Source organism: Theropithecus gelada, chromosome 15, assembly GCF_003255815.1.
Source record: "Theropithecus gelada isolate Dixy chromosome 15, Tgel_1.0, whole genome shotgun sequence".
Classification (NCBI taxonomy): domain Eukaryota; kingdom Metazoa; phylum Chordata; class Mammalia; order Primates; family Cercopithecidae; genus Theropithecus; species Theropithecus gelada.
Window position 1 is genome coordinate 54,682,317 of NC_037683.1, and position 14,680 is coordinate 54,696,996.

A 14,680-nucleotide genomic window follows, 5' to 3' on the forward strand; every position below is an offset into this window, starting at 1 on the left:
GTGCTGGCAGCAAAAATTTCAAGCCAGTGGATCTTAGCTGGGTGGGATCCACTGAGCTAGACCACTTGGCTCCCTGGCTTCAGCTCCCTTTCCAGGGGACTGAATGGTTCTGTCTCACTGATGTTCCAGGTGCCACTGGGGCAAGGAAAAAAAGCTAAAAAAAAAAAAACTCCTGTAGCTAGCTCAGTGTCTCCCTAAACGGCCACCCAGTTTTGTGCTTGTAACCCATGGCCCTGTTGGCATAGACACCAGAGGGAATCTCCTCTTCTGCGGGTTGCAAAGACTGTGGGAAAAGCTTAGTATCTGGGCTGGAATGCACCATTCCTCCTGGCACAGTCCCTCACATCTTCCCAGCCCAAAAATGTATCTTTCTTAATGAAAAACTTCACGAATTTATTTCAGGTTTTTCTGCATTTGTTGCCCTTCCTCATTTCAACCTTCCTGAGAGTCATTAAATGCCTCCTAAATTTCTATGCCTGTAAAGCTAATACTCCTTGTGTATTACATAACAGTATTAGTATTGGCAACCCCCCCCCCCTACTTTTATTCACCTATTTGGGATCTCTGTGTATAGGTGTTTGTGTATACCAGTTGACTTTGTTAAAGTCAGCAGGCCCCAGAAACACACAAGGGGAAGGAAGGTAAGACAAAATAGCCCCAGGATGAGGCCTGACTTACACCTCATCATCACAGTTCAGGGGTTTCTCCAGTCTGTAGCCCTGGGGCAGCTTCTCATAGAGTTCTGCACAAGTCATCCCGCAGTAGGGTGTGCCTCCTGGAAGACAAACAGTGCCACTCTAAGTCCTCTCTGGCACGAAAAGCAATGCTTCCTGTCCAGGGGTTCTAAAGCTAAGGGGCCAGGAGGAAGACATGGTATGTCACAGGAGAGTGAACATGCTGCATGCCTCCCTTGGCAAACCCACCACTCATCAAAACTGGACTTACACTACAGAGTATGCCAAAGCATCATCATTGTTTCAGGGGAAGGAACCACCCCCGGCTTCCTCAATTCAGTGCCAGTTCTCTTCCCTAAGTCTCCCCACACAGAGCACATCTATTATACCAATAATATTAATCAATTATTGTCCAGTTTTAATTATAAAAGCAATGCATATTTATTGTAGAATTTTTTTTTTTTTTAAGTTCTGAGGTACATGTGCCATGGTGGTCTGCTGCACCTATTGACCCACTATCTAGGTTTTAAGCCCCACATGCATTAGGTATTTGTCCTTACTCTCTCCTTCCCCCCAACAGGCCTTGGTGTGTGATGTTCCCCTCCCTGTGTCCATGTGTTCTCATTGTTCAGCTCCCACTTATGAGTGAGAACATGTGGTGTTTGGTTTTCTGTTCCTGTGTTAGTTTGCTGAGGAGGATGGTTTCCAGCTGCATCCATGTCCCTACAAAGGACACAAACTAATTCTTTTTTATGTCTGTATAGTATTCCATGGTGTATATGTGCCACATTAAAAACATGAAGAATAAAATTATTACCTTTCTGTGTAGGGCCTTCTAGTTTTTTTAAATATGCAATATTGATAAAACTAGGATCAGTATACTTGAAATTGTTATATATTTTCTGGCATGTATATTTTAACATAGATACTCACCTAAGCTGACAATCTCCCATAGTAACACACCGTAGGACCATCTGCAGGAGGGACAAGTGTGAAACCAACAATCAGCAAACAGAGTCACCACTCATTTTCCTGCCCCCAAAGCCAGGGAGACCCACCCTTTCTGAGAAAAGGAAATGTTACATGTCTACATCCTAGGATAGGCCCTTGCACACAGTGTGGGTTTCTCTCCTCTCAGCTCAACGGAAGGGTTACAACAAAGAAATAGTGTTCACTTTGCCAGAGCCCCCAAATCACTTTAACTAGAGACTCCAAGGTGGTACTGTCCAAAACAGATGAAATTTGTTTTGGAGCTTGACAGATCTGAGTTAAATCCAATCTCTGCCATCCAATTATGTGACCTGGAAAAAGTGGCTGAACCTCTTAGTATATTCTTACAAAAGTGGGGACAATAATCCCTGCCTCAAAGTTATGCAGAGAAACATAAAAAGCACCTTGCACACAGTGAGGACACAGCAATTGCCCACTCCCTCTTCATCCCCAGGCATCAGCAAAACCCCTTGGACAAGTCACCACTACCCTCGCGGCCTTGGTTTTTCATCCTGGAAATGGGGTGCAAGGCAAGATGACCTAATTCCACCGCCAGCCTCTGATGCATCACTGCAGGCTGCAAGCAGAGATGCCCCCGACTGTCTGGCCTTATTTTGTCCCCAGCAGCTATTCTGGATTGCTTCCTCTGATCTAGGTCTGGGAGAGGAGCCACAGGAAGGCCAGTATGTCCCTTCTTCCTGTTGAGTCCGAGAATTCACAACTCGAAGCACAGTGCAGAATACACAACTTCAGTATGCAGAGTGAAATCCAAAACCTGCCACCAGTGATTCTGCACTCTGGAAACCGTCTACTCTGCGGCTTTATTCTGTTACTTTATTTCCTGGGTTTTTTGGTTACCTTTGTTCTCGAGAGGTACAGGACATTCCTGCTTCTTTTTAAAACCTCTGTCAACTATATATGTTTCTGGGAGGGAAAAAAAATCCCTTGGCAATAAGCAGCTTACTTACACATCACTGTTGGTTGTGTACACACTGTAATTCAGTGACTCGATGGCCATCCAGCGCACTGGGAGCCTTCCCTGGAGAGAACAAAGTGAGATGTCACTTAAGTGGGACAGGGTCTTTATGAGGCTCTCAGCCTGCCTGAGCTGTGGCTCCACAAAGCCCAGTGGGAACCTCATAGGCAGGGCAGACTCAGACATCATTGCTTTGTGTACTCAAATTTCAAAACATGCAAATAGCGCAAGTCCTATTTATCTTCAGGGTTCAGCAGTTTTATATGAATTGAAGTGTGAGTGTGCACGCATGGTAGTCAGTCATTCCTTATTCACCTTATAGCCCTCAGAGGCACTCTAAGGTTTGAAAGGAGAGACAGGCATAGACACTGAGTGAGAATTTAACTGTATTAATAATGTGGAAAAGGGAAATGGAGGCACTGGGGTACGGTGAAGAGAACAACTGTGCCTGGAGGTGATGGAGGGAGATTCTCCAGAGGACGGAACATCCCAGCATGGTTCTGTAAGACGTTTAGGTGTCATTAGGTGGATGGGAGAGGAAAGAGCATCTCTAGACAAGGGGAACAGTGTGCATATATAACAGTAGAGATTGAGATGATTTGTAGCTTACATAGTGTAGTTTACGTTGGGTTTGGAGACACATACTTTGGATGCTGGTCCTGACTGCCTCCAGGCTGTCCCCATATCTTGGCTTACTGATCCCAGGCTAGGCAAAATGGGATGTGCCTGGATGTTGTAAAGCTTGACTTTAAAGTTTTATTCCTGGTTTCCTCAAAGTCTCTATGATTTGGGCTCCCTTCCTATCTACTCATTGAAGAATCATAATGTTGGTCATCAAGAGGTTGATCCCTCCCTCCCAGAGATTTGTCCGAACTTGCTACACTGCATCCTTCTTGCAGGGAACTTGCTCCTCTCCAATCCTTCTTTCTTCCCCCTTCCCTCAACCTGGCCCTTTCCTCCCCAGCCCCAAGGTGCTAAAGAACACCTTTACCCTGTTTAGTCTATTATAAGATCGAGTCGAGCCCTGATAGGTGCTCTCCCCTTGTAAATAACCCCAATATTGCAGAAATCACTGCCCTTTATGAAATGCCAGGCAAACCCATGCCAAGCTCTCCTTGGGGAGCTGAGGAGAGCATCCAAATAGAATGGGTAGGTTGTGGGGTTAACCTGTGTTATCCCTCCACCTTCTCACCCAGGGCACCCACATCCCCTAAGCGCTGGAGTAAAGCAGGGAAAAGGATTTCAGGAAGGAGATTTGAGGACACCAGGTGGTCAGGGAGGAGTTGGGAGAGCTGGAGTAGGTAGGTGACTGGTGGATTCTGCTTCTTTAAGAAAACAAGTCCACCCCTGCTCCAGAGAAGCATCTGCCTTGAGTGGGTCTGAAAAGGTTAGGCAGAAAAGCACCACCTGGAAGCCAGCCCTCAGGGAGGCACACGTGGCTTCTGAAAGCGCTATGTTGATAAGCATGCAGGGCCCTCGAAGAGCCAAAGGGACCCCACTTCACACCCTCATCAGAAAAGAGAGTGGAAAGATCCAAAATGATTATGTTCACTGTGGTTGTAGCTATGTGAAAGGGTGTATGCTGTGGAAGGCGATAAGCCAAAAATGAAAAAAATATATATGCCAAGGTGGTGAATTATGGGTGATTTCCTTTCAAAATGTTCTTGAGTATTTTATCTTCTCAGTAACTAAGTAAGTGTGATGAAAAAAAAGGAAGCCTGGAATTGAGAATAAATGCAGGAACCTGAGCCTTGCTAAGAGACAATTTGGTGTGCCCACAAAAACGAAAAGACTGCCTATACCTCATGACAACTGGAGCCATCCCAGGAAAGCTGGGCCAAAGTAATGTTCATCAGACCTAAAAACGGGAGAGCCATCCACCACAGTGGATCTGCCAGACACATGGAAAGGCTGCAGGGCTTGTCATCCCTGAGGCCCTGCGTTCTGCCCACCCCAGGAAAACAGAGGATGGTGAATTTCCTCCACACAGCTCTAACATGCAGGGATGTGGTACTTCTAGGACTATGTGATTCTAGACTGGGCACCAAAAGCAGAATGAGTATCTCTCTTCCTCTAAGACTGTATGGTTAGGTTCTCTCGCAATCTTGTACTTAAAGATAAAATATTACTGTTTGGGAGAGTGGATTTTGGGCTTGAACAGTGACCACTGAAGTTTCAGTGAAGAGAGAAATCTTAGATGAGCCTATAGAAGTTATGTTAATCTTTTTCCTTGCTACATCAGCTGTGCATGAAAGGGGATTGTGCAAGCTCCTCAGAGGTTTCTGAGTGAGATGCCTTGGGGTCTGAACTGGATAGAACCAAGACCCCAAACCACTAGGCTTGAATATTCAATCACTTGGTCACACGTGACAGTGCCTTCTTCATTAGTAATACAGACACTGCAACCATGTTAGGAACGAACATTTAGAAAGAATGTTTCCCGGGACACACAGTCAGATGCTTTAGTCACCACAGAGCACCGACAGTCTCAGAAGCGACATCAGGAGAGCGGGGAGTACCTCAGAAAGGATGCAATCAGTGTCCATGTCCTGTACTTACCATTGTCTTTTTCACATACACCTCTTGACCTCGGGACAATCCAAAATCTGCTATTTTTGCCACATAGTTTTCACCAACTAAAATGTTTCTGGCAGCCAGATCCCTGTGGATAAACTGAAAGTTTTGAAAACATTATGTATTTTCAGCCTAATGAAAGCCCCAGGGATGAAAACTTTGGGGAATAGGAAAGAAAACAAGAGCATAAAAAAGGATTTTTAAAAGGCACAATCCAGTTCCCCTTAAAGTTCCCCTCCAAAATTCCCTGGTAATGGAATGGATTCTGCCAAATGACACACCACATCTTGGCAGAAGAATTTCAGAAAATGAACAAATAAAAAACACAGGTTGTTAAATCCTCCAGCTGTAATGTAGTGTGTGTCTGTTGCTGCACATGATTTAGAGGCAAACCAGGCTAAGAGAGCTTAAGGTACCTCGCTACATCTTATGAAAATTGCTAGATAGACATATTGTCAGTATTAATTTTTATTTAAATAGATGGACTATTCACAAAGAGATTAAAATGAGGGAGATTTAAAGGAGTTCAAGAAGAGAGGTTGACAGACCCTACAAACATTGAAACTGACTTTAGAGGGCACTCCAGAGGAAAGATATCCAAAGCAAGTTCCTCCAAACAAACCTGTTTTTGGCTCAGGTAGTCCATGCCCCGGGCCACGTCGGCAGCGAAGTGGAGGAGCTGCTGGGAGGACAGCGTGGACGCAGTGCTATTGGCAATAGCGAATGCTGGGTCCGTCTCCAGCACACGGCTCTTGCGCAGGAAGTCCAGAAGGTTTCCATGGGGCGCATACTCAATGGCTAGGTACAAGTAGCCTGTGGGGAAGGAAGACCATTGACTCATCAGTGGCCCTGAACAGCTGTGACATTTAAGAGATGTGCTGTGGGAATTGCCTATAAACTCCATTTTGTCTAAACAAAACACATCTAGTAACACCACCGAGGGAGCACTGGGGGACAGAAGGAAGATACTCAAAGGGGGGCCAGGCTGGAACGCTTGGTTTTGCTCCTTCCCACTCCCTCTCCATTCCTTCCAAACGTGCACTCACACAGAGGGCTTCCTGAAATGCTTTTACCCAGGCAGTAGTAACAGTAGATGAGTCAAAGCACTGTCTTCCAGATCTCAGATACCTTCTTCATATCACCTTTTCATTTGCATTCCATTTTGATCAAGGAACTAATATGAGCCAGGCATGTTATTCCAGTCTGCCTCTAGCTATTCCTGAGGTTGTTATTATTTTTAAACAATTAAATAGCCGTGTGGAAGGAGCCACAACAGGTAACTTTCTCTCCTGCCTTCTACTCCTTAAAACCCATACTAAGTCACCATATTGCTGATTGGGTCTCTGGTCACCAGAAGTTAGTTTCAAAGATTGCATTTTGCTTCAAGAAACCAGAAAACTCAAGCTTTTAGGAAACAATAAAACAACAGTGCCTAGAAAAACCTATGGTTCATTGTCACTGTTTTGTTCCAAATCATTTTTCTTTTTTTTTTTTTTTAATAAAAAGTTATTTGCCCAGTTTTGTTACTTTTGTTTTCTTGGAATTTTTAAAAAATAAATTATCCCCTTACAAAAATTTTTTTAAAGGGAATTTACTTTGCTAAAAATATTGACATTTATACCTAGTAAAATGTAAAGTTATTTTACTGTTTTTTTAAAGAATTTTTTGGGTAAACCATGTATTTAAAATGTTGCATGAATTAGAACTTGAAGCCCAGTGCAGTGGCTCACACTTGTAATCCCGGCACTCTGGTAGACGGACTGCTTGAGCCCAGGAATTTGAGACCAGCCTGGGCAGTATACTGAGACCTAATCTCTACAAAAAATGAAAATAAAATAAAAATTAGACAAGCATGGTGGTGCATCCCTGTAGTCCTAGCTACTTGGGAGTACTCAGGCTGAAGTGGGAGGATTGCTTGAGCCCAGGGAAGAGGAGGTTGCAGTGGGCTGACACTGTGCTACTACACTGCAGACTGGGCAACAGAGTGAGACCCTGTCTCAAAAAAAGAAAGCTTGAAAGATATTCTAAGAAATTGAAATTCTAACAAAAAAAGAAATCTTCTAGTATTGAATCCTGTTGCACTATAATGAAAGTTAGACCTAAATTATGGTATACATGTGCTTTCTCACATTTTTACTGAATTATTCGAAAATAATTTTAATATCTATTAATAAAGATAAATTAAGGTAAATAATTTAGCGCATATATACATATATATATATATATATATATTTTTTTTTTTTTTTTTTTTTTTCTTTGAGACTGAGTCTCACTCTGTTGCCCAGGCTGAAGTGCAGTGGCGCTACCTCAGCTCTCTGCAACCTCTACCTCCCAGGTTCAAGCGATTCTCCTGCCTCAGCCTCCTGCGTAGCTGGGACTACAGGCATGAGCCACTATGCCCAGCTAATTTTTGTATTTTTAGTAGAGATGGAGTTTCACCATGTTGGTTGGCCAGGATGGTCTCAATATCTTGATGTCGTGATCTGCCCACCTTGGCCTTCCAAAGTGCTGGGATTACAGGCGTGAGCCACCGCGCCTGGCCTATATTAAAATTGTAAGAGCCAGCTAACTATGTGCTAATGTGATGACAAAGCAAAATTTTAAGGGATATAGTTTTGTTGTTGCGTTTTTTTCCCCATTAAGGAAACTGCATTAATACTGTGGTTGGTTCTCTCCCAAAAGACCAATTGCAACCAGATGAAGTAAACATAACCTCAAGATTTTACTATCCTCAGAATAAAACAAAAGATGAAACTTAGAACTGGATCACTTGGCCATTTCTCTTCTTATCTCCTCCTAGTGCCTGGATCCCTTAATAGCCAGCATTCTCCTAGATCTGCAGTGGGGTCAACACACTAAAACCTCAGCACAGTCTTCTTTGTAGTTTTAGCCTTTTTCTGGAAAACTGGTTTAGTCTGTCCACCACAGCCACTTGGCTTCCTGTCATAACCCCACTTTCCCTGGGCATCCAGAGAATCCTTGCCCTTTTGTACTGTGTCATTTGTGGGGTTTGTACAGAAAGTCAGGAGGGTTTTAAGAACACTCACCATGTTTGTGGGAGTGGTGTCAGCTAGGACAGCAGGGTGTGGGGGTGGGGTGTGTGTGTGTGTGTGTGTGTGTGTGACTTTCATTTATACTCCTGTGCCATGCTGATTACTGTTTTCAGGAAGTAGCTCAAAAAATAAATGTCATTACTTCATTATTTAACCTAAGGGACATGATCTGGCTTTCAGAATTACACCCTTATTGGATCATAGAATGATAAATTATTTGAAGCACCAGTATTTTTAGTTTAATACATTGAGGAAATGGAAGTAGTCTCTTTTCTATTGTTGGTGTTTGTGCTGCAAAGTCAACAAGAGGCTGTCAAGTTTGTAAATAATTACTGCATGGAGCTTTTTATGGGAGCAAACTTTTCCATGAGAAATTAAGTTTAAGCAGAGATTCAGAACTACAAGGCCATGCAGCACGCAGAGGTAAACCCACAGATGATTTTTGTTGTTACCTACTCACTCACCACTAATTACACGCATTACAATAGAAAGTACTCAATAAACATTTGAATAACATAAATTTAACTTTAAATGCATGTGCAACACAGGATAGTTGTAAAGCTCCATTGTAATTGTACATGAAAGCATTCTGGATAAAAACAAAGCACTATCTCATGAAAGCTTCTTATAATTATTTTTAAAATCCAACTCTCCTTAGTTTTCATATTATAGTAGATTGCTGGCATTCATGGCTTTTTAACATTCAGAATACCAATTCCCTCGGTTTCCAGGAAAAATGTAAAGGTAGGCAATTAAGAAGAAGCTGATGGTGGGGGCTCCCCTACTATACTTGAGGAGCAGTAGTAGTAGTGAAAACCTCTGGATGGCCAAGGATGAGGCAGGTAGGAGCCATGAATACCTTTGGGCAATAATGGCTGAACCACACCAGAAGCTAAATAGTCCACCCTCGGCACTTCCCTCCAAAAATAAGGCAAACCACAGCACAATCTATAAATGGGACTAGACAGACATTCAGATAGAAGATGCAACGTTAAAAAAATTAGGCAACATTCTTAAGATCATTATCTTTCCTTATATCAATATGGAATTTGTCTGTTTTCTAAAAACTCTGGCAGGAAAGCCAGGAAAAGAGCATCTTACCTCGATGTTCACATGCTCCTAAGAGATTGATGATGTTTGGATGGTGTCCAAGTTTACAAAGAACTTCCAGTTCTCCTGCAAAGTCCCTGTGATCATCTTTGGAGGCATATTCTGGGAAGAAAGTCAAGGGTTGTGATTCTTATTTGTTATACCTTTTCAGAATCAGCTGTCCTGTTCTGCCCCCCCCCCCAAGAACCTTCAGGTGCCCTCAGTCACCATCAACTACATACAACCAAAGAGATTAGTCTAAAGTAGAGATTCTCAGCCTTGGCACTATTGACACTGGGCTGATAATTCCTTTGCAGGGCCCTGTCCTGTGCATGGTAGGATGTTTTGCAGCCATCCTGGCCTCTACCAACTAGATGTCAATAGCCAATCAAAAATGTTTCCGGATATTGCCAAATGCCTATGGATGAGAACCACCACTCTAAAGTTTTCTTGTTTAAGCTCCCAGACCCTCAGGTAAATGACTTGGTAGAGGTGGAGCTGTACCATCTTTTAGATTTTAGTTCTTCCAACTAAATCTACCATCCAGAGACAACTGAGGAATACAACCAAAGTTTCCATGAAACATCACCAATAATGCATGCATCTTTATTCATTAATTGTAACTTATTTTTTACAAACCAGTCTCAATCTGGTTGATTGAGCTAAATAAATCAAATCCAAATGCTATCTTATGGAAGCTGCATGGGAATCAGGAAACTGAGTTGCATCTGCCTTTATTCTTTTTGCCTTGTCTCTCCACTAGCACTTTAACCAGAGGGAGAACCCACCAAGCACCAGAATGAAGAGAAGGCTATTGGTTGGTGCATAAACTGATCAGTCTTGAGTCGGGGACAATGAACTATTATTGTTTTTTAAAAAACCACATTGGGTGGCAAGGGTAGGAGTGGGGTGCTGGTGGCCATAAACATGGCTGCTCATGCTTAGAAACTGTGACAATCATCTCATGAGGGGCCAATGGTATTCATAAGTCAAGTGCTCTGTTCATACTACAGAAGCCTCACTGAGGGTCAATATCTTGGGAATTTTTTAAAAGAAGTTCCTTATAGTGAGGTTGGCCACTTATTTCAGTAACTGCCCTTCTTTGGATGCACTGCTTTGCCTGCAGGATTTATCGGCCCTGAGGCCTTATTAAGCTATTTTCCCTCTTCACATGGGCACAAGACAGAAAATCAGGCTCACAATAGATCCCAATAAAAACTGCTTTCATAAGATTCTACACCCCTCTCCTCTCACTATCCTCACTGCTCCCCCAAACTCCCTGTGACTAAAGTAGCAAAACAGAAAAGAGATTTCTGGCTGTTTTGCAAGTAGTTTCTATTGTTTTTAAAGAAACATATTGCTGTTTCTAATCATAGATAACATTTTGTTTTGTTAGTCTTCTTAACAATGCAGAAAGCAGAGATGATTTAATAATATTTAGAGTTAATTCACAGACTCAATATTGTGGTCCAAAAGAAAACTCTGTCAGCATCCTTAAAGAGCTCTTAAGATGGAGCTGCACAGTGATAATAGTTCATCACATTCTCTGCTTTAATGCACCACATTCCAAGCCTGTATTTTGTAAAATCAATAGTGCAGCCTCACAGTCAAGTCTTACACAAACTGCTCTTTCACACAGAAGAGAAGACAGCTAGCTAATTTGTCAGCTAACTAGTCATTCTGCTTTCTCTGAAGATATTTACTATCAAATATTATTAGATGGGTAGGTACCAAACAGTCTTGAGATGAACAAAGCTGGAAAAGATTTAGTTCTTATGACCTTAAATCAGTGGTTTTCTCTGCAAACTTGAGTGTACAGAGGAACCACAGAGAAAGCCACTTAAGAACACAGATTTTCATATGCTACCCAAGAAATTCAGGTGTGGTCAAACAAGGAGTAGAAGAAACCCAAGTGAATGCATTTCTAACAGTGTCCCCAGGAACTTATATACAGTTAACCTATGAAGACTGTGGTGTGTAAAATGTGGTCCCCAAACCCACAAGATAGCATCACTGGAAAACTAATGAAAAATGCAGATTCTGTGGCCCTGCCCTAGACTTACTGAGTCAGAAATTGTGGGGTAGGACCCAAGAGTTTGTTTTTAAACAAGCCTTCCAGGTGATTCTGATGCACACTCCATTTTGAGAAGCACTGCATTAAGAGAAACAACAATGCTCCCCAAAAGTTAGCTGTATATGACCAAGAATCTATAGTATCACATCCCAGTGAATCAAGCAGTGATGTTTAAATGGCTCCTGCCTTTGTATTCATATCCTGACTATCACGGGCTCAACTTCAAAGGAAGCATAGTCTTCAGTTGCAAATAACAACTATGTCTGACACCATGCGAATTTTTTGTAAGACCATAGAGAAAAGAATCAGCAGGAAATCAAGTTTTCTCCACACCCTCATGCAATGCTGACTCTATCTGGTCAACCACTGACCTTTCATTCTCTTGATGGCAGCATCCATCCGTAACCCATCCTTCTTGATGCGTGCCTTAAGAACTTGGCCAAAATTGCCCTCCCCGATCACATCTTGAAATTTGATGTCATTCCAGTCAAGCACTGGGTAAATTGTAGGATCTGGGTTGTTTTTGACCTTCCTGTTTAGGGCCAGAGTTCCTGAGTTGAACTGCACAGCTGGTTCTTCCCTCTGGAAAAATAATTATTTCATCATTTTGTGTCAGGATTTTTCATAATTCTAAGGGGCATAATGTCTTCTGGTTGGCATCCATACCAGATGAAAAAAGAAATAGTATATTTAATTCTAGACTGGAAAGGGAAATAGGTTTTCATCACACAGGCCTGCCCTGACAAACCAGCTGCCCACAGGGCTGCACGGGCACAATTCTGGGCCTCCCCAGAAAAGCTTGTTGATTAGCAATGTCTGTAAAGGGTGACAGAGGAAGGAGTAACAGTACATATGCCATGTGTTTGCCATTCTTGCATTAGTTGTATGTGAGTTCCCTACAGTGCTATGAAATGAGCAAGTGTTCAGTTCTGGTTTGGAAGCTAACTTGGAGAGCCTATATGGGGCAATCACAGGATATGCCTCAGTGAGAGACTTCTTAGCATTATCTTGATCCTACTCCATTTTTAGTGCACACTCTTTCTCTCTTGTAGTAAGGCTTAGAATCTCTAAGTCCATTCTGGCCACAAGATGGCTGAAGCTTAGAGCCAAGCCCAACACAGTATCTCTTTCTCCTGAATTCAAATAGCTGCTGGTGCTACCATGAAAAAGGTATTTTGACAGACTCCAGCACTCCCAACCCCCTTGCTGGCCCTTCCTTTCCAGTGACATCCTGAGTTGAGCCAGCTCTGGCATGGAGTCAGATAGTGAAGTTCCTCTTGTCCTCCAAGGAAGGGAACCTTGGGGACTCATGCACATGGGGTACACCTCATTTGAATCATTGCACTCAATGCATTATATACAGAATTGATAAAGTGTGGTTCAAATTAATTTTACAGGGCCTGAACCCACAAACTAGAAAAATTTTCAGGCTTTAGTATACTGAAAGAACTCAAATAAGATGACTCTTGGTAAAGTGTCATTTTATAGGCCTTTGCTACTGGTTAGAATTCCTAGATGAAAAAAAAAAAAAATGAGGCAGTACCAAGTGCCAGGAACTCTGACTTCAGACTGAGGGTACACAGGAATGGAAGGCACACACAGGTATATATAATTCTTATACATATGAGGGGTCATAAGATTGAGGGACTTATTAGAAAGAAATGGGAACTAGAAATAGGCAAATGTGGGGAAAACTTGTCTAATATATCATTACCTATCTCACTGAGGTCTGGTTACCCTCTGTCCTTCCTTACCAAAAATGTTCAATTCATTCTATTGCAACATATCATCTCTGGGGACTTATTACTAGGATGACCATACGTCTCATTTCAGCAGGCAGGGGCAGACCTAGTTTCCTGCATCATTTACTAAGAGCACCCTTTTCACTCTTAAAATTGTTCTGGTTTGGATAAGAAATTATATAGTCATACTTTTTATCTCCCATTTCATAATGGAAGCCAAAGAGAGGATGAGACTTGCCTAAGGGAAATATTTACTTTATAAGTAAATTTCCTGGTCCATATCTTTAAAGTGAAGGTTCTGCCTGTACTTGGACTTGCCCTTATTAAGTAGTAGGAAGATGAGACACTACCACGTTTTGGAAGGCTTGGGCCATTCTCCTTTGTACATTTGCCCTCTTCAATTGCAATATGATCAGAAAGGCCAACAGCACAGTCAGGCAGGTCATTCCAGCAGAGCCAAGGATGGCTATAAGCAGCATCTTCCCCCCTCCGAGGTCCGCTGGTGCTGTGCAGGAAGACAGAGGTGAAGCAGGTGGTTTAGTTTAAGTAGAGAAACAGACCTACACCATAGGTGGGAGAAGACACAGTGTAATGGGAACTTAATAGCAGCCCTCACCCTGCCACCTAATCACTACATGACCTTGGGCTACTCATTTACATTCCAAAACTCAGTGGAGATGAGTCTGACTCACAGGATTGTTACAAGATTAAAAAAAAAAAAATGTGCAAAAGTGCTGTTACAATTAGCAATATGCTAATCATTAGTTGTCATTTGTTCAACTTTTATTTCCAAGTAGAATCCCTAACAGATGAACAATGTTGAATAATAGGGGGAATTACTAGAGGTATAACTTTGAGAGAGTGACTAAACCTGCCTAAACCTCAATTTCCCCACCTAGAAATGCTTTAAAGTTCAATGATGCTAAGAGCTTAGAGTCTATCAGATATTTTGTTCTGTATTTCTTGTTTTAAAGAGTTAATGAAGAAAACCTAATGATACCCAATAGAAGAAGAGAGGGAGGGAGGGAGGGAGGAAGACAGGAAAAGACAGAGGAAAAAACATTAAATTTAGGGCTCAGGCCAAAATAAACTATTAAAGACTATGGTCTAATCTACTTCTTTCCCTTATTTAAATTTAAATAAAATTAAGCTCAATATATTTTGATTAGTAATAGCACACAGAACATGATCCCATCTTCTTAAAAGTATCCCTCTCTTCTCATTTATCTTTTCTTCTATCTATATATATGTACAGATACAGAGGTGTCTAGAATGGTGAGAAACTTTTAGTTTTGTCTTGTTTTAAAATTTTTCTCTTGGTATTTTATGGATAGCTTGAATTTAGGAAGTTACATTTCGCCAAAACACAGGTAATTAAAAAAATGGGGCATTCACTAAGAGTGTGACCTGAAAACCATGATTTTCTCTATTTGGCAGACTCTTCATTCCTTGAACATTTCAAAAATGTTCCAAAGAATCAGCACTGTTAAAGTGACTTGTTTGATTTT

At 42.0% G+C, this 14,680-nt stretch overlaps 1 protein-coding gene across 3 annotated transcripts in view; it reads right to left on the reverse strand.

Moving 5' to 3' along the window:
* Positions 1-14,680, reverse strand: part of TEK (TEK receptor tyrosine kinase) — a 122,788-nt gene that overhangs the window by 9,372 nt on the left and 98,736 nt on the right. For 2 of the 3 annotated variants that reach the window (XM_025360570.1, XM_025360568.1), the window contains 8 exons: positions 13,523-13,677; positions 11,802-12,012; positions 9,369-9,479; positions 5,837-6,027; positions 5,200-5,313; positions 2,633-2,703; positions 1,608-1,648; positions 679-775 (listed from right to left, as the gene is read on the reverse strand). In XM_025360570.1, the coding sequence (XP_025216355.1) occupies positions 679-775; positions 1,608-1,648; positions 2,633-2,703; positions 5,200-5,313; positions 5,837-6,027; positions 9,369-9,479; positions 11,802-12,012; positions 13,523-13,677 (991 nt within the window). The remainder of the gene's footprint in view (positions 1-678; positions 776-1,607; positions 1,649-2,632; positions 2,704-5,199; positions 5,314-5,836; positions 6,028-9,368; positions 9,480-11,801; positions 12,013-13,522; positions 13,678-14,680) is intronic. The other variant, XM_025360571.1, reaches the window with a different exon arrangement.